The following is a 20,866-nucleotide window of genomic DNA, read 5'->3' on the forward strand; positions in this document are numbered from 1 at the left end:
AATATTAGATATTGTAAATAATTGAATTTCGAAAATGTTTTTTGATTTTATTAACATTTTTTTGGAAATAATTGGATTGTTACGAAGAATTTGAACAAAAATTTTGATAATAATTGAATTGTTACAAAGAATTACATTAAAATTTTTGAAAATATAATTAAATTCTTTCAAGAAATTCTTTCACCTTTAATTCTTTCAAGAAAGTTACTTTAAAATGTATTGGAAATAATTATTAAACTCTAATAAACAAATTATATCAAAAATTTTTTAAATTATTAAATTCTTTAAAAATTTTTACGGCACCTAATGGAAAAATTTTTCAAAATTTGATTTTCCCGCGACGCATGCGCTCTACACAAATGCAATAACGTAATTCGCGTAATTTTCCCCATATTACGTTGAAAATACGTAATTCGAATTGATCACAACTGCGCAAATGCGCTTCTGCGGAAATTCAAGTTTATTTTGGATTTGGCACTGACATGGAGGTTTGTTGAGAAAGTCCTATATATATTTGTGTGCGCGCGTGTATGAGTGTATGCGTGTGTGTGTAAAATTTTTAACATGACGACATTGTCGCACCAAGTTTTTTTTTTAATATAAAAAATAAATAAATAATAGAAAATAATGTAGAAACAAAGGACAATGAAGGTATAGAAAAAAAGTTGGACCAATAAATTTCACAGGGTACGTATTTTATATTATAGTTTCTATTTAGAAATTATTTTCCATAATAGAGTAATAAAGGAAGATTTTATTTATAAAAATCTAAAATGACAACAACACAGAGCAGACGAACAAAGATTTTGGGTTATGGCGAACAGCAGTTCTGATGGTTCTTGTACAGCACCTGCAGATTTTCAATTATCCTCCGAACTCGAAGATGTTTCCGATCGTCTTAGTGTTAATTTATTAAAGTGCTCATTATGCCATAACAGTCGACGAATTTTCTATTGTAGACAATGCATACAAAATGGGGATTTTGTTCATTCTACTTCTGTTTACTCGGAACGGTGAGTTTATTTATTTATTTATTTATTTTTAGTCTAACGCGCATTAGAATTTAGAAGAAAATTTACGTTTGTTATTGTTTTATTCTAATTTCATACAATTTTTGTCTTTTTTACAACTCTGTGTGTATTATTGTTAGGAATTAAAATTGTAAATTTTTTTTAATGTAATTTTTACTATATACTTTTTACTGTATAATAATTATTATTTCTACTAATAATTGCGGGAAAATTAAAAATCCTTTATATGATTCTGAAAATCTAATTATCGTCCCAAATGTAGATCTGATACTTAATTGAAATTATAATTTTTTTTCTATTGTTCAAGAGAAAATTCTTTTGTATTTAGTCAAGTGGAATAAATAATTCTTTTTGCAGATTTGCGGATAAACAGATACGACATTTGCGATTAAAAGCGGCACGAGCCCAATTAGAGGAAAAATGTGTGAAAGCTTTAGAAAGACACAAACAAAAAGATAAATTGGTGAGTTAGTAAAAGTCGCATTTAATTTGCATTTAATTTTTAGTAAATTAACGATAATGAAAAAAATTTATTTGATTCAAATAATTAATTACTTGAACAAAGAAATATTAAATTAGACAAAAAATTATTATTGAGGAAAATTTAAATTTGATAAATTTTGCTAATAATTTTATTTAAAAATTAAAAACATATAGATAATTGAATTTTATTTGCGATTTTAATTTTTTTAAGTAATATATATGAATAATTAGAAAGACTGACAATTCAATTTATTATAATTATATAAATTATAAAATTTTTTCTTTTCCAAAATCATCTTCAATTTTTTTTATTTTATTTTTTTCATATCTATTTAATTAATTATTAAAAATCATGGATTTATAGAAGAATTTTAGTTAGAAACACTAAAAAAAAAGTGTATTTTAGAGAAGTTACAAATTTTTGCAAAAATTCAATTTTGTTCAAAACTTTAAAAATATTCTAGTCAAAATTTCAATTATCGTTAAAAATAATAAAATTCTTCTCCAAAATTCAATTATTTTTATAAATAATAAACATTTCACAAAAATTCAACTATTTACAAATTTTTGACTTTTTGATTAAATAAAACTTTTACAAAGATTCAATTATTTTCATGAATAATAAAACTCATCATAGAATTTCAATTATTTTTAATACAATTTTAATCGAATTCCTCGAAAAATGTAATTCTTCTTGAAAATTTTAATAAAATTCGGCGATTATTATTCGATTATTTAAAAATTTGTTTGATAAAATTCTTTATGATAATTCAATTTTGAAAAAAATTCATTTATTCAATCATTTTTTCATTTTTGTATTTAAATAATTGAATTCTCGTAGAATTTTCTAAAAGAAATTGTTTTAAAAATGAATATCAGATAAAAATTAAAAATAATCGATAATTCCTCATTTATTTCTTTCGAAGAATTTTAATAAAAAAATTTTAATTAATTACATTTTTCGAAGAATTTACTTAAAATTGTATCAAAAATAATTGAAATCCTGAGAAGAATAAATTTTGTCATTGAGGAAAATAATTGAATTCTTGCAACGAACTTTTATTACATTTTTTAAAAATAATTGAAATCCTGAGAAGAATTTTAGTATTTAGGAAAAACAATTGAATTCTTTTGAGAAAGTTTATTAAAATAGTAGATTTTGAAAATATTTAAATTTTAGCGAATACTTATTAGTAATAAATTTTAGTTCGTAATAAATGAATAAATATACAAAATTGTATTAATAGAATATTTTAATTTTTCTTTTAGCAATGTGATTTAAATACCAGTAAGGAACGAATAAAACTTCTACAGTTATTGGTGAATGAAACGAAACAGAGCATTAACAGGGGTATGTTGTTTTCTTTTCTAAAAATATTATAATAAAATAAAAACAAGAATTTTACCCAAAAAGAAACTTTTTTAAATATTTAAAAAAGAAATTTTAAATTGATAATTGAATCAATTTGAAAGTTTTCGGAAAAACTTTATTGAACTACTATGAACATTTCTTTCACTGGAAGTTTCTCCAAATCAAAAGTTTGCCACGCAGACTTTTTTTCATTTGAAAGTATTGAATAATTTTTTCTGACCTTTTACACAAGTAAAAATGAATAAAAATGTTAGTTTTAGTTTTAATTTATTTATTGTTTAACTAATACTTGTTTAAGTTAATAAGTTTTAAAGTTTGTTATCTAAATTAAATATTTTTATCTGTTTTTATTAATATACTTATTTATAGAGTAAAAAAGTAAATTACGTAACTGAATAAATTATAAAATAGTCTGGAAATATAATTTATAAAAATCTATTTCAGACAATCAACGTCTACATGTTTTGAATGAAGTCAATTCACAGTTGGCATTGCGACTGCCGAGGCACGAGGAGAGAGTCGAGAAAATAAATCGCTACGTAGTTCAATTAAAAGGCAAACAGGAAAAACAAAAGGAAACTGTTGAACGAAAAAGGCAACAATTAAAGAAAGTTATTCGAATCGCTGCCAAACAATTAATACAATATATTTTTCCATTAACACAAGTTGAACCCAGCAGAAGGTAATTTGTTTATCATTATTTTTCCAAATAATAATATATTCTTCTCGGGAATTCAATTATTTCAAAAAAAATTTATAAAATTCGTTGCAAGAATTCAATTATTTTCACAATTAAAAAAACTCATCGCAGGAATTCAATTATTTTTTATACAATTTTAAATGAATTCCTCGAAAAATGCAATTATTCTTAAAATTTTGTTTTTAAATTTTTCAAAGGAATTCAATGGTTTTAAAACAAATTTTACAAAATTCTTTGCAAACGTTCAAGTATTTTCATAAATAATAAAATTTTCACAGGAATTCAATTATTTAAAACATAATATTTATAAAATTTTGCGAAAAAATCAATTATTTAAAAAGATTTTTATAAAGTTCTTCTCAAGAATTTAATTATTTTTACAAATAATAAAATTTATCGCAAGATTTTATTTATTTTTCAAAAAATTTTTAATAAATTCCTTGAAAAATGCAATTCTTTAAAAAAATTTTATTAAAATTCTTCAAAGGAATTCAATTATTAGGACTTAGGAAATGGCGAATATTTTAAAATAATAAAATTTATTAGAAAAAAATGTTGAAATAACAAGTTTTCCATAATAGAAATAAAAGTAAATTTGTTAATAGTTAAGTTTTTGGATCTCATTATTATATTATCGTCCCATAGTTTAGGCCAAAAACCAAAAAATTAGAATTTTTTGGCCTAAAATATGAAATGATAAAATAAATATAATTTTATAGTTGTTTTAAAGATAATATTTGATAGTTTGTGCAGTAGTGAAGAGGAAAGTTCGTGCACCGATTGTGTAACGACAGCTTTGGCCGATGCTTCAGGAACATCGTATGTGCGAGGACGATGGATTAACGATACTGAAAATAGTTTAGAAATACATCATCGCATTGTGGCACCAACTCTACCTGGATCTGGTGATTATAGCGCGTATTCCCTTTGGGGTAAGTTAGAAAAAAATGAAAACTTTTAATACTTGCGTATTAATATTTTCTTTAAAATAAAATTTTAAATAAAAATAATTATTTATTAATAAAAGATGATTTATTTTTTTTAGTTGCAGAAAATAAGGACGCAGTGCCTGGAAATAATAAAGAAAATTCAATGCATAATCCAGCTTATAATATAAGTGCAGCCCTCACTTATGCCACGCAATTAGTTAATATTATTGCGTACTATATTAATGTGAAATTACCTTTTAAACTCGCATACAGGTTAGATAAGAAAATTCCATTCGACTGACGTTAAATGTTTATTAATTTAAGTTAATTTTTTTCCTTTTCTGTTTCAAATTTCAGTGAATTTTGCGGAAGTGAAATGTCGGATCAAAAATTTGCGAGAAAAGTAGCTCGACTAAATAGTAACGTTTTACATTTGTGCTTTACACAAAATACAGATACGACAGTTTTACATCCAATGCAAACACTGCAAAATCTCATGCACTTGCTCAATACTGAAATCACTGATCTCGGCAGGTTTGTATTTTTTCCTATTTTTTTATATTTGAAATTTCTATCTTGAAATTTTTATTTTCTTGGGAAATTTATTTCTACGAATTGTTTTTTTTATAGAATTGGCCCCGTGGAAATTGATTCAATCGAAATGGCGCAATTGAATAATCAATTAATACCAGATTTGGAGAAAAGTGACGACTCTGCCTCGGACGAAGAGGAAGACGCTTTTAATTGGGAATGGGAGGCTGTAAGTAAAGATTTTTTATTGATAAAAATTAATTAGCATAGGCAAAAAAATAAGAGAAGTGAGGAAATTCAGCAAAAAAATCAGGTTTTCTAAAAATTGGAATTAAAATTTTTTGAAGATAATCGAATTCTAGAAAATAATTTTAAAATTATTTTCTGGAAATTTTGTCAAATTTTATTGAAATAAATTTTTTATTTTAAGGAATTTCATTATTTTTTTCTTTTAAAAATTATTTATAAATTCATAACTGTATTTTTGAGGAATTGTAACAAAAAAATTTAGAAAATAATTGAATTTTACAAAAATTATTCTAAATTTCAGTGAAAATTTTAGAAAATAATAATTGAATATTTGAAGCGAAATATTTATTAAAATTCTTTGAAAGAATTCAATTATTTTTTTTCGATTATTTCGATTAAATAATTTTATTCAAAAATTCTAAAAAATAATTGAATTCTGTAAGAATTGAAGTTGTAATTTTTATTAAAAGTACTAGAAAATATTAAATTTTTTAAAATTCATAAGAAAATTTTGAATTTTGGTGTTTTTTTTTGTTTGTCTCGTAAAATATGAAATTACCACCAATCTTCAATTTTTTCTATTTCTGAAAATAATTTCTTTTTAAATAACTTAATTCTTGAAGAACTATCATAAAATTATTACTTAAAAATTATTTAATGAATATTTATTAAATATTTCAAAATTAATTGGATTTCAAAAGAGTTGCGTTTACAATTTTTATAAATAGATGAACTTCAAAAGGTTTCAATTTGAAATTCAATAAAATTACTATTTCCTTCAATTTTGAATAAATTTAATTAGAAATTTTAAAGAACTTAGATTTTTGAAAAATAATAATTTTGATAAATCTTTTTATTAGATTTGAATTTTAAGAAATATTCAATTATTTATTTTTGTATTTAAATAATTGAATTCTCATAGAATTTTTGATTAAAAATTGATTTCAACGTGAATTTTAATTCTAATTTTAGAGAATAATTGAATATTAAAAGCATAATAACACGAAGTTTTAAAAATAATTGAATTTCAAGATTTTTTATATTAAAAACTTTAAAAACCTGAATTTTTCATACTTTTAACTAAGAATTCTGTAGAATTTATTTTTTTTTAAAAAGCTTAATTGAATTTGTTTATAAATTATTTCAAGTTTTCATTTTCTAATTTATTCATTTTTTTAAAATAATATACAAAACAATTATCGTTTTAATAATAACAGTAAATTTTAGAGTTCTTTTCCAAATTTTTATGATCGATTTTGAGGAAATGAATGGAAAGGGAAACCAATCATTATATATTATTTTTTGAATATTTTTGGTGGGTCGAACTAAATCAACCCTTTCGAGAAAAAAGTTACGTTAAGAATAATTTTGTTCATACTTGAGGAGTTTGATCTTGAGAATATATAACCTTATAGAGTCATCTCACTATCGGGAGAATAGAAAATTCGACACCTAGCGCCAACGAAAGGAAATAATTCTTTCCCGGAATTCTTTCCCGGAATTTTCTATTAAAAATTGATTTAAAAATTGAATTTCAGTTAAAATTTTAGACAATAATTGAAAATTAATAGCATTATAGCGTGAAATTTTAGAAATAATTGAATTCCGAGAAGTTTTCAAATTAAAATCTTTGAAAATTTGAATTATTTATACTTTTAACTAAAAATTCTTGAGAATTAATTTTGTTTCAAAAATGGAATTGAATTTTTTTTTAAAATTATTTAAATTTTTTATTTTCAATATCTTTTAATATTTAATTATTTACAGAAATAATAAAATTCTTTTTAGAAATTCAATTATTATCATAAATATCAATACTTATCGCAGAATTTCAACTATTTTTAATGCAATTTTAATCGAATTCCTCGAAAAATGGAATTATTCTTGAAAAATTTTATTTAAATTCGTCGAAAGAATTCAATTATTTAAAAAAATTTGGATATAATTTGGTTATTAGAATTTAATAATTATTTTCAAGACATTTTTAATAAAATTCTTGAAAGAATTTAATTATATTTTCAAAAGTTTTATTGAAATTCTTCGTAACAATTCAATTATTTTCAAAAAATTCTTTGTACAAACTTAAAATTTTCTCCAAATAATAGAATATATCTTTTTACAAATTTTATATTTTTTTTTATTTCTATTTATTATTTTTATAAATAATAAATTTTCACAGGAATTCAATTATTTAAAATATAATTTTTGTAAAATTTTTCGAAAAAAATCAATTATTTAAGAAGATTTTTATAAAATTCTTCGTAAGAATTCAATTATTTTTATAAATAACAAAATTCTTTTCAGGAATTCAATTATTTTTTTTTAATTTGACATTAATTTAATTTCAATTATTTTTTATTCAATTTTAAATAAATTCTTCGAAAAATGAAATATGTGACTGTCCGCGACAAAAGGGACCTTAGCTCCCATGTATTTACATGGAGCTAAGGTCCCTTTTGTCGCGGACAGTCACATATTATTCTTGAAAATTTTATATTAAAATTCTTCGAAATAATTGAAATATTTAAAAAAAAAATTTTTATATTATTATTTTTTCATAATATATTTGAAAAACACTTTAAGGTACCAAATGTCGCATGTCCCGAGATGGTGGTACCTATTCCGGGTTCAATGGCCAGCCAACAATCGTCAAGTATGCAAGTAAATCAAAGTGTTGCGGGCGGACTTGTGACGAGTGCCGCTGCCAGCATCGCCTCCATCTGGAGAGGATGGACCACCAATAAATAGACTGATCACTCCAATTTTCATAAATCTATAAATAATATTGTATCCTTTTCTCACCCATTCATTTTTTTCATTTTTTTTTTTTTTATAAAATGAATGGAATCATTTTTTTAACTATACTAAATAATACCAGACTCTTTTTGCTGCATAATATTTAGAAAAAAAAAAATTTCTCTTCTTATTTGACAATGACTATCAGTTTAACGTAAAGAATATTTTACGTTTTTTGTTTTATTTTTTTTTTTAATTATTTAAATATTCGTATATTTGTTTACTATAAATACGCATAATTAAAGACATGTTACAAATTCCAAAATATTTTTAGTTAAAAGTTTTCAGTAGATACTAAAACAAAATTTTAGAAAACAAATTTTATTTTTGTTTTTTGAGAAAAGTTTTAGTAAAACTAAAATTACTGTTGCTTTAAAATATAAATTTAAAAAATTTGGATAAATTCTATTTTTCTAATTCGTTTCATAAAATGAAAGTGAAGATAAAAATATTTAAAATTTTTTGTTAGCGAAACATTAAAAAAAAAGCTTTTTTACGGACCAAGAAATTTATATTTAAAAAAAGTAAGAAAATATTCGAATTCTAATTTTCTTATGTCTAATTATTGGTTTAAAAATATAATTTAAATAATCGTCGAAAATTCGTAAAAGAATTTAGATTTTCTACTCTCCTTCCGTCTTTTTTCTCGTGAAATTTAGAAATTATAGATATACTCGATAAATCATAGGAATTTAAAAATTTTATCTCTGGGCAGAATTTTTGTTTTAATATAAAAAATTAGACAATGTCATATTTCACACAATTAAAATAAATAGAATTTTCTAATTTATTTATACAAAAAAACTGAATTACAATGATTTACATTTTTTTCGATTTTAATTTTTTTTCAATTCAGTTTTTAAAGCTCTTTTCCTCAATTTTTAAAAAATAAATATAAAAATTCGGAAAAAAATTATTTTAACATTTTTTATTAACTTGTGCGAAATATAATAAATTTTCCCTTTCGCTGGCATTTTGAAAACGAAGGGAAAAATTTTATACTGTTACTAATAAGTGTTTTTTTAATTCTTTTTTTCAAATATCGATGCTTTAAGAAAACAATGACCACAATAATAATAGTATGTTAATAATAAAACACAAAAAAAAACGAGTGAAAGTTTTACGCTAGAAAGTACCGGAAGTTTGGAAATTTTCGTTTTTTTCTAAATGAATGGACTGACTTATAAATAAACTTATAAGAAACAAACAGAGAGAGAGAGAGAGAGAGAGAGAGAGAGAGAGAGAGAGAGAGAGAAACAGTGATATTGTGTACAGATTTTTTGGAAGAAAAAATTGGAAAACCAAAAAATACAAAAATTATTTAACTTTTTTTCAAAAATTAAATATTTAAATAGGATTTTAATTAAAAATTTCACGCGATCTTTTTTCGTCTTCATGCGCTTTGTATAATGTAAAATATTGACGTCTTGTTTTTTTTTATTAATGAAACTTCATGTCCGATTAAAATAATATCATTTTTGAAATTTTAACGAAAAAAATTATAGAAAATCGACAAAAAATGACGAAAAATAATAAATAACTCGCAGAAGAATTTTTCTATATTCTTCGAAAAATTAATAAAAATGTAGAAGAATTTTCAGAAATCAAGAAATAAAAATTTTGTAGAAAAATTACAAAAAAAAAAGTAATTAAAAAATATTTAAAAAACGTCTAAAAATTCAATTTAAAAAAGAAAATTCCAAAATCGGGAAATATCGCAAATGAGAGGAATTTTTGAAAAAATTTCAGCAATGATTTTATTCCCTAAAAAAAGTAGTTATAAAAAAACAAATAGTAACTCTAGTGATTTTGATATTAGTTTAAAAACAAAAAAAAGGAAAATTAAAACCAAGTTCAATAGAACTTTTGTATAGTTAGCTAATTTTTAAACCGATTTGAAAGAAAAAGAATGTGATAAATATTAAAATTCAATTTACGTAAGGAAAAAAAAATAATAATGATTACCAAGTCAGATATTGTATATAGTTTTCCATGATTTTAAATATAATTAACGAGTACGATTTTTTAAAAAGGCACAAAGTTTGTATAAAAAAAGAATTATGTTTTTGTGCTCAAAAAAGAAAATGAAAACAAAAAAAAAATCTTGTAAATAGTTTATAAGTAAATCGATGTTTTTTTTTCTTTTTTTTTTTAAGTAAAAAATCTCCCTCTTCTTCGTTACTTAAAACATAGTATGTGAAAAATGAGTGAGAGCAAAAATGAAAAATTTTTAAATGAATGTAATGATAAAGGGTGGCTATGTTTTATCGGAACAAAGTTTCAATGTGATAACTACGAAAAAAAAATTACAATGTGTGTTTTTTTTTTAATAAGAAAAATTAAGTTATTACGTGTTGTAATAAAAATATATACATATCTCGAAAATAAAAATGTGTTTATTAAATTATTATTGTGTTAAATTATTATTTTTACATTAAATTGAAAATTAGTAAAAAAAATTTGTATTTTAAATTTCTAATAACTTTTTGTACATTTTTCAAAATTTAAAAAATTTTAAAAATTCACTTATTAAGTACAAAATTAATTATTATTGTTTATATTTATAAAAATTTTAATATAATTCTTAATTTCTTAGCAAGAATTCAATTATTAATAATAATTAATAAAATTTTCACGAAAGAATTCAATTATTTTATAAAATTTGAATAAATCCTTCTGAAGAATTCAATTATTTTTTTAAACAGTAAAATCTTTGCAAAAATTAAATTATTTTCAATAAAATTCCACGAAAAAAATTCAAATTTTTTTTTAATTCGTTATAAAATTTTTCAAAAGAATTCAATTATTATTTTCTACAATTTTAATAAATCGTTCGAAACAATTCAATTATTTTTATAAATAGCGAAATTCTTTGCAGGAATTCAATTATTTTCAAAACAATTTTAATTGAATTTCTCGGAGGAATTCAAATTTTTAAAAATATTTTCATAAAATTCAATTATTTTCTAAAATTTTAATGAATTCTTCGAAATAACTTCAACTATTTTTATAAATACTAAAATTTTTTGCAAGAATTAAATTATTTTTAATGCAATTTAAATAAAATTACACGAAAGAATTTAATTATTTTCAAAAATTTCCATAAACAAGAATTTAAAATTGTCTAAAAATAATTCAATTATTCTCAAAATTTTAAAAAAAATTCTATATGAAAATTAAATTACTTTCAAAGTTTCAATGCAATTTTTAAATATATTTGTCAAAAAAATCTAAAGAATTCAATTATTTTCAAAAACTAATAAAATTCTTCTGATGAATTCAATTATTTTGAATACATGTAGATACTTAATTTCAATAAAATTCTTTTCAAAAATTCAATTATTTTCGATACAACTTTAATTAAATTTCTCGAAAGAATTTAATTATTTTCAAATATTTCTATAACATTCTTCAAAACAATTCAATTATTTTCGAAAATTTTACTAAATTTTTCAAAATATTTCAATTATTTTTATGAATATAGTAAAATTCTTCGCAATAATTCAATTATTATTTTTTATAAAAAGTAAAATTCTTTGCAGAAATTCAATTCTTTTAAAAACAATTTTTAATAAAATTCTTCTATAAAATTCAATTGCTTTCAAAATTTTCAATTAAAATTATTTATTCAATCAATTTAAAATAAAAAAGAACAAAAAGAAAACAAGAAGAAATAAATAAAAAATGTTATTAAAAAGGAAAAAATAAAAAATGTAAAAAAAAGAAAGAAATCAAAAAGTTAAAATAAAAGTTAATTTTACAAAAATGTAAGAAAAAAATTTTGTAAAATTTTTTTACAAAAATGTAAAAAAAAATTTTGTAAATTTACAAAAATTTAAAAAAATATTCAAGTATATAAAAAAGTTTTATATAGTAAAAGATTTATTTTAAAGAATAAAGATAATACTTTTAAAAGGTGATTTTTAGGTCCTTATCCTAACGATAAGTAATCACCTTTTAAAATGGGGATTTTTCTATATAGATATAGGTTCCTTATCCTTCGACCAAAAGTTACGAAAGCAATAAAATACACAGAACAAGTCCCATAAGGACTTGAATTAAAAAAATAAAAAAAAATTCATAAACCGGGAGAACCGTAATCGCTTCTTCTTGTCCCCAAATCACTTTCTCCATTTACGTGCACGTCTTATAGGTTTTCTGTTTCGGAATACATAATATTCCACCTATATATATTATAATGAAACAAATTTGTTTTATATATACGTTCATACATATAGTTATGATAATCTACATGATTCATTGGAAAATCCAATTTTGAATTTTATACATAAACTTAAATTTATTCTAACGTGAATACTTGAAAAAAGGGAGGGGGTAGAATAAATTACATCTCAGGGAAGAAAAAAGGGATTTTTGTTGTTGTAATATTTTGAAAATTAAATTACTAATTAAAAATTAATTATAATTTTCATTGAGTAATTTCATTAATATTTTATTTTATTATTTTCGTTTCATTTCTTTAATATTTTATTTTATTATTTTCGTTTCATTTCTTTAATATTTTATTTTATTATTTTCAAAAAAAAAAAAAATAATAATAATTGCTGACAGAATAAAAAAACAATAGGACAATTTTATTTTATTATATATTAATTTTTATTTATCTCACTAGAGAATAAGATAAATAATAAATTATTTCATTCAGTACGTTATTATTTTAAAAAAAAAGAAAATTTATTTATTTATTTATTTATTTGAACATAAACGGGTTTCAAATAAACCCTTTCGTACAAAAGTACTTAAAATAATTGCTGCCAGACTAAAAAAATAATAGAACACTTTCATGCCTGAATCATTTATAACTACATAATATATAGAAATGGTTTTATTTTTCTCCGAGTGCGTGAGCAGAATAAATAAATAAATAAAAAAAAAATTTAAGCCGCTTAGTTTAAACAGTAAAAGATTAAAAAAATATTGTTAAAAGTTTTATTTACAGAGGCAAATCCTTTTCCCCATTAATTATCATTTTTGACTTATTCTTTTTCGTAAATAAAAAAGTTTAATAATATTATTATTAATATTTAAAAATAATCAAATTGAACATAATTACAATAATAATATTATAATAATTACAAAAAAAAATTATTATAATTATAATAATTACATTATTTTTACGTAGGTACATAATTTTTTTTCACGACAAGAAGGCACAAAATACTTTTTTATTTTAAAAAAGTCAAGAAACAAAAATAAATACTAAATGATAAATTCCTTTCCTACAATAAAAAAAAAAATAATAATAATAATAATGATAATAAATTTAATGAATATACTTAATTTATTAATGCGCTTTATGTTAATATTTATTTCCTTAAATCTGAATTAGTTAAAAATATAAATAATTGTTTGCAAAATGTTTTGGTTCACATTTTGTTTTAATATTTAGTAAAATATAACTAATTATTTAGTAAAAATAAAATAACTAATAATTTAGAGAAATGAATGAGTTTGTTAGTAACAAAATTACTAATTAGGTAGAAAATAAACTAATATTTGCAAAAAAATTAGCAATTATTACTAATAAAACAAAAGTAATTACTTATAAGAAAAAACGAATTATTAGTAAAAATCTAAAAATGTTAACTAATGATTAGTAAAAATGAAAATAATATTAGCAAAAAAATGACTAATTTTATTAATTAAAAAAGTAATCAATTATTAGTAGGAAAAATATTTTCCAATGAAAAGCAACCAATTGATTAAAAATTACTATTTAGTAAAAAAAAACTAATTTTTTAATTTTCCCGAAATTATTCACGAAACAATTGTCAATCATCCCCCATTTTTTCATAGTTTTAATTTATGTTTCAATTCTTATTAACTAATTTTTATTTTTAAAAAATCACTAATTTTTATTTTTAAAAAATCACTAATTTTTATTTGAAAAAAATTACTAATTATTAATAAAAAAATACTAATCATTAAAAAAAATACTAATTAAAAAATTACTAATATTACTAAAAACTAAAAAAGAGAATATTTAACTAATTTTTGGCAAAATAAAATTTATTATTAAAAAATAACTAATAATTGTACCTACTATTAAAAAAGCACGAACTTAATAATAATAGTAATAATAACTAATTATTTTTTTGTGGGAAAAATTAAAAACAAAATTTTATAGTAAAAACGAGACAAATTATTAAAAATAAATTAATATTAGTAAAAAATTATGAAAAAATTTTTAAATTTATTTTTAAAAGACGAATAATTTCAATTTCATTTTTATTAAAAGCTGAAAGTTTTTTTTAGTATTTTTCTTTTTGAAAAGAGTTAAAAAAACCTTTTTTTTTTTATTCCATGCTCTCTTTTCAATTTCATGAATATCAAAAACAAGTATTTTTTAAAAATTTTAAATAAAAAAAAAAAATTTTTTTTCCAAAGCAAATACCTACAAAGAATATTTTTCGTTTCAACTTTTAATATACACGCACTGGTCACTTGTGTAAAAAAAAAGAAGATCAGAATACATATACATTAAAATTCTTAAAGCAAGTCCTTTTATGTTTAAAATATGCGCTACTATAACTCACCGGCCTATAAGTATATGTAAACGCAAAGACATAAACATAATAGGTTTCAAAGTTTCGTAAGACTTATAATTTTTTTTTCTTCTTTATTTTTCATTAGTTTTTCAGATACAATTTGTGATTTCAATGCGTTTATTTTATTTGTTTTTTTAATTTTTTTTTTATTATTATTAATTATTAATTATTTAATATATTAATTTAGTATTCTATTGGTATGAAGGAGAATTTTTTAATTTTTTATTAATTCGTTTCAATATGCAAATAAATAAATGTAAATAATTTGCTAGTAATTGTTTATTTATTATAAACAAATAGATTATTACTAATTTTTTAATTATTATAAATAAATTTTTTAATCATAATGAAGTATAATAATTATTATATTATTAATTATTTAGTTATTTAATTATTAATATTAGATTATAAATAATCGAATTCAAAAATAATTTCTTTTGTTAATTTTTTTACTTTATTATTAATTATTTAGTATATATTTGGTACGAAAAGACATTAAATTTTTTTTTTAAATTTACAAGCTTGTTTAAATATATGTAAATAAAACAAATAAAAATAAATAAATTATTATAAACAAATTACTATTTATTTTCAACTCGTAATTATTTTTTTAAATTTTATTTTATTATTTGATGTTTATTATTTATTTATCTATTTTCTTATTTAGTAATTTACTAATTTATTTATTTATTTAATAAAAAGAAAAATTTTTTTATTTTTTTTTCTAAACTTTATTTTATAAAAATATAATTTAATAAAAAAAAAATATTAAAACAATCAATTTTCAAAATTGCGTTTAATAATAATAATGTTACACAAGAATTTTCGCGCGACAAAATAATAAGAATCACAATTTTTTATTCCTACATTAGTGCATAAACATATATATATATATATATTTCTTCACAAGAATGATTTCAATGCGCGCACGCGAAGAAAGCGCGTAAAAAGCGTCTTTTTTTCCACGTCAAATATTAACAAATCCTTGGGAGTTTTACCAAGAAAAAAAATTGATTCTTTGAACAAAAAAAAAAGAAAAAGAAGAAAAATATTTTTGTATACATATTTAGTGAAAAAAAACTTAATTATATATGCGAGACAAAGTTCGGCGTATTATACTTCTTTGTAAATAAAAAAAAACCCCACCAATATTTTTCTTCTTCTTCTTCTTCTTTTTTTTAAAGTTCCTGCTCCACTATGGCATATATATAAAAGAAAGCCTACAGTTTGCTGACTCGTTAGTTTCTCAAGTTCGGCTGTGTGCTCAACATTACAAAATAATAAAACCTCTCATAAATATAGAGTCAAGAAGAAAATTTGGTTTTCCTTTAAAAAAAAAGAATTAAAAAAAAAATCGATTTTTTGTTTTTGGTTTTTTTAAAAAAAGGGATTTTTCATTCCTGACAATTATGAAGTCAGTAATTGTGTTATTATTGGTGGTATCGATGGTATTTGCCGATACAAAATACAGCTCAAAATATGACAATGTGGATGTCGACAGAATTCTTCAAAATAATCGAATTCTCTCGAGTTACATTAAATGTATATTAGAAACTGGAACTTGTACACCGGAGGGTCGTGAACTCAAAAGTAAGCAATTTTTTTTTACAATTATTTACAATTATGTTAATTAAAAAGAAAATTTTTTTAAAAAAGTTTTTTTAAAAAAAAACTTTTTTTTTAAATTAAAAAAAAAATTTTTTATTTGTTTTGTAATTTATTTCATTTTACTTCATTTATTGACAATTTTTTTTCTCTATTTTTTTATATTAAATATTCTTTTTCACAATTTAATTTTTTTTTTATTTTCCACACGCGATTTTTTAACTGAAGAAAATTTTTCCTTTGAAGAAAGAAGAACATTTTTTGGTAAAATAATAAAAGAATAATAAATAATTTATAACATTAATAATAATTGTAGTATTAATAAAAGAATAAATTTTCCGCGCGTGATTTTCGCTCCGAAAAAAAAAAATTTGTTATTTAAAACAATAATAATAATTAAAAGAAATTCAAAAAAACTGAAGATAAAAATAACATAAATAATAATCATTTTTTTACACATCTTCCAAAGAAAACGGATAAAATTTTTTTATTTAATAATAATAACAAAAATAATAAAAGCGATAATAAAAATAATAATATTTAATCATTAATAATGATTAAATTTAAAAAAAAAACATTTTTTTTCATTTTTCTAAAAATTTCGAAGGGAATTTATAAGAAAAAAATGAAAAACCGCATCATTTTGAAATAAATAAATTTAAATAAAAAATAAAGTGAAAAAGAATTTTTTATAAAAAAATTATAAAAAATAATATAAAATTTTTTATAAAATTTTTTTACTGTAAATAACAATGACTATTAGTTAATAAAAATCTTTTTCGGTCATTGAGAATAAATAAATAAATGGGACTTAACTGTATAAATAAAAAGGGCCTTGTACAGTTCTTTCTTAAAAGAAAAATTTTTTTTTTTGTTCCCATGATTACGAGAGATGTTTTCTGGCTTGGTTCCTTGGGACACGGGGTTCAATACACTTTCACGATTGCGTAATAAACTTCTTTGAACTTTCTCGTTTGGGTGTCGAATACACATACTCTTACTATGAGTAATCTTATTTCCAAGTTGTAATTCGTTTGTAACACATCGACAACGACACGACGGCATTACGTGTATATATCATTATCAATGTCTATATATATTTAAATAATCGCGTTAGGAAAGTATTCGAGAGACACTGTGCATTTTAATTAAAAAAAAAAAAAAAAAAAAAAAAAATTTTCCTTTTTTTTTCTACTTTTTATACATATGTAATACTCGTTATACGACCTACTTTCAATATAATTTAAATTAATCAATAAAAAGATAAAAAAGACTATAAATTATTAATATTTAAATAAAAAAGTCTATAAATTATTAATATTACTTATTAAATAAAATTAATAATTAAATTATTACTATTGATATTATTATTTTTTTTATAATATTTTTGTTATATTATTTTTATATTTGATTTAATTATTTTATAAAAAAAATTGAAACATTTAATTTTTATGTAAATAATTTAAAGACATTTGAACCGTTATGACGTCATAGGGTGTGAAAAGCATGTGTTTTAAAACCGTAACGTCAGAATGGTTCAAATGTCCTTAATGAAAAAAAAAAATATTTAACAATATTAATAATTTTAATATATTAAATGTAAATGTCTTTATTTTATTAATAATAAATAATAAAATAAAAAATAATGTTAACATATTTAACCGTTTTCATTATTTTTCAACACCCCTCGCGCATGAATATAAATATTGTGTAAATATAAAAAAAATTTTACATACCTCTGTTAAAACAAAGTGCAAAAGAAATGTGTATACAAAGTCCGTGATATTGTTCCTCTTTTTGAAAGTCAAACACAATGGCCACAAGTTGTAAACAAGAAGCCACGAATATCATTTCATTTTATTGCACTTCCTGGAAAATTAACAACCTCAAAAGGCATTAATATGAATTTTAAAATTTTATATTATTATATTTAAGTAAAATTATCTGTCTTTTTATATTGTTTACAAGACAAGAACACATTCCAAAAAAAAAAAAAAAAACTAAAACGATTGAATTTCATATTCAATTATTTTCATCATTTTAATTCAATTATTATTTTCTAGAATTTTCAAATAAAATTCTTCATTAAATGAATTATTTTTTAATAATTTTTGAAAAAGTTCTTTGAGATTTTTTTAAATTCATTTGTTTACTATTCAATTTTACGAAATTTTGATTATTCGGAAAATTTCCCCAATTAAATATATTTTAATCCAATATATTCTCCAATTAAATAAATAGAGAATAAAAACTTGAAATAATTTTATAAAAATTCGATTAAAACGATTAAAACTTTTTCAAAAAAATTAATTCTTCAGAATTATTATAGTTAAAAGTATGAAAAACTCGTGTTTTTAAAGATTTTAATTATGAAAACTTTTCGAAATTCAATTATTTATAAAAATCGTGTTATAATGCTTTTAATATTCAAATTATTATTTAAAATTTGAACTGAAATTCATGTTTAAATCAATTTTTCATAGAAAATTCTACGAGAGTTCAATTATTTAAATACAATAAAAAAAAATTTCTTGAATAATTGAATATTTCTAAAAATTCAAAAAGATTTATCAAAATTTTTTAAAATAATTGATTTCTTTCGATGAATGTTAATAAAATTTTTAAGAATAATAACATTTTTCGTGGAATTCCATTAAAATTGAATTAAAAATAATTGAAATTCTGCGATGAGCTTTAATATTTATGAAAATAATTGAATTCCGAAAAAGAGTTTTATTTTTTATGAAAATAATTGAATCCTTGTAAAAATTTTCTTATTTATAAAAAGAATTAATTTTTTGCGATAAAATTTATAAAAGAATTTGTAAATAATTAAATATCTGTGAAATTTTTATAATTTATGAATTCCACTTTTTCAAAAAAAAATAATTCTGCATAATTGTTAATTAAAAGTATGAAAAATTCAAATTTTCAAAAATTTTGATTTTTGAAACCTTTTTAAAATTCAATTATTTCTAAAAATTCACGCTGTGATTCTTCTAATATTCAATTATTATCTTAAATTTTAACTGAAATGGATTTTTAATAGAAAATTCTATGAAAATTTAATTATTTAAATACAAAAATTATAATTTATTGAATAATTGAATGTTTCTTAAAATTGAATTCTCCTAAAGAATTTTTTTCACAAAATTTTAAATAATTGAATTCTTTCGAAGAATTTTCATAAAAAGTTTTAAGAATAATCACATTTTTCGAGGAATTCGATTAAAATTGTAAGGAAAATAATTGATATTCTGTGATGAGTTCTATTATTTATGAAAATAATTGAATTCCTAGAAAGAATTTTATTATTTATTAAAAGAATTGAATTATTGCGAAAAAATTTTTATAAAAACATTTGTTAATTGAATTCCTGTGAAATTTTTATTAATTCCGAAAATAATTAAATGTTTGTGTAGAATTTTAGCAAAATAATTTTCAAATAATTGAATTCTTTTGGAAAATTTTATTAAAACAGTAGATTTTAAAAATCATTCAAACAAGGAGAATTTTTGAAAACAATTGAAATTTTGCCAAGAATTATATTAAAATTTTTAAAAATAATTGAATTTCTGCTAAGAATTTTATTACTTTTGAAAATAATTGAATTTGTTCGAGGAATTTAATTAAAATTGTATTGAAAATATTTCAATTCTCGTAAATTGTATTCAAAATAAGTAAATTCTTATAAAGAATTTTAAAAATAATTGAAATTGTGCCAATAATTTTATTAAAATTTTTACAAATAATTGAATTTCAGCGAAGAATTTTATTTCTTTTGAAAATAATTAAATTTCTGCGATTATTTGCAACTTCTCCAAAATTTAATTCTTTTTGTGCATTTTTAACTAAACTTCTTACATTATTTTTAATAATTAATTAAATTTATTTTAAAAAATTTAACTAATTTCAGAAGTTGAATTTTAAGAATTTTTCAAAAATACAAGTTGTTATTATTATTATTGTTATTATTATAATCAAATATTATAATTTTTTTTATTCAAAGCACTTAATATTAAATTAGTAAAAATAGAATAATTTTTAAGAAACTAATTATTATTCTTCCATCCTCTTTTTTTCAGGAACACTACCGGACGCTTTGATCACAAGTTGCCTGAAATGTAACGAAAAACAAAAAACAACCGCTGAAAAAGTAATTAAACATCTTAAAACGCACAGACCAAGTGATTGGAACAGTCTTCTTGCAAAATACGATCCCAAGGGTCAATACAGAAAGAATTACGAACAACATAAGTCCACGCAAGCCTAAAACTTTGGAAATTTTGCAAACAACAAAAAAATACTCTTTTTTTCACAACAAAAAAATTTCGTTTTTTATTTAAAAAACAAACAAAAACCTGATTTAAAAATGAAATAATAATACTTATGTATCAGATATTTTTTTTCCAACAAAAGAATATTTACTTTTATAAAAAGTTTTATTTTGTATTTATAATAAAAAAAACAAGAAAAAAAATAAATTGTCGTTTCTCATTTTTCTTTCATCATAATTTTGATTATTTAAATAATACATTTCTTATAATTATAAGAAAACTCATAAAAAAATTAGGTAAATTACAATTTTATATAAAATATAT

The 20,866-nt window shown here is 20.2% G+C and overlaps 2 protein-coding genes across 4 annotated transcripts; both read left to right on the forward strand.

Annotated features, from left to right (window-relative positions):
• Window positions 1–455: 455 nt before the first annotated feature.
• Window positions 456–8,357, forward strand: LOC122508623 (beclin 1-associated autophagy-related key regulator). Of its 3 annotated transcripts, none has more exons than XM_043622083.1 (10): window positions 456–687; window positions 789–1,013; window positions 1,389–1,494; window positions 2,784–2,865; window positions 3,331–3,568; window positions 4,340–4,518; window positions 4,632–4,788; window positions 4,873–5,049; window positions 5,146–5,275; window positions 7,879–8,357. In XM_043622083.1, the coding sequence occupies exons 2-10, from the start codon at window positions 814–816 to the stop codon at window positions 8,041–8,043; spliced, it is 1,434 nt and encodes a 477-aa protein (XP_043478018.1). In that variant the 5' UTR covers window positions 456–687; window positions 789–813; the 3' UTR covers window positions 8,044–8,357. The 3 variants fall into 3 exon arrangements, with proteins under 3 accessions (XP_043478018.1, XP_043478016.1, XP_043478017.1); XM_043622081.1 differs by having other exon boundaries at window positions 458–687; window positions 4,331–4,518; window positions 7,879–8,355; XM_043622082.1 differs by having other exon boundaries at window positions 458–687; window positions 794–1,013; window positions 4,331–4,518; window positions 7,879–8,355.
• Window positions 8,358–15,884: 7,527 nt separating this feature from the next.
• On the forward strand, window positions 15,885–20,664 carry LOC122508581 (ejaculatory bulb-specific protein 3-like). Its single transcript, XM_043622011.1, has 2 exons — window positions 15,885–16,250; window positions 20,351–20,664. Exons 1-2 carry the CDS (start codon window positions 16,070–16,072, stop codon window positions 20,536–20,538), a joined length of 369 nt encoding a protein of 122 aa, XP_043477946.1. The 5' UTR covers window positions 15,885–16,069; the 3' UTR covers window positions 20,539–20,664.
• The last annotated feature ends 202 nt before the right edge of the window (window positions 20,665–20,866 follow it).

The sequence above is a fragment of the Leptopilina heterotoma genome, unplaced genomic scaffold (assembly GCF_015476425.1).
Source record: "Leptopilina heterotoma isolate Lh14 unplaced genomic scaffold, ASM1547642v1 Lhet_55, whole genome shotgun sequence".
NCBI lineage: Eukaryota > Metazoa > Arthropoda > Insecta > Hymenoptera > Figitidae > Leptopilina > Leptopilina heterotoma.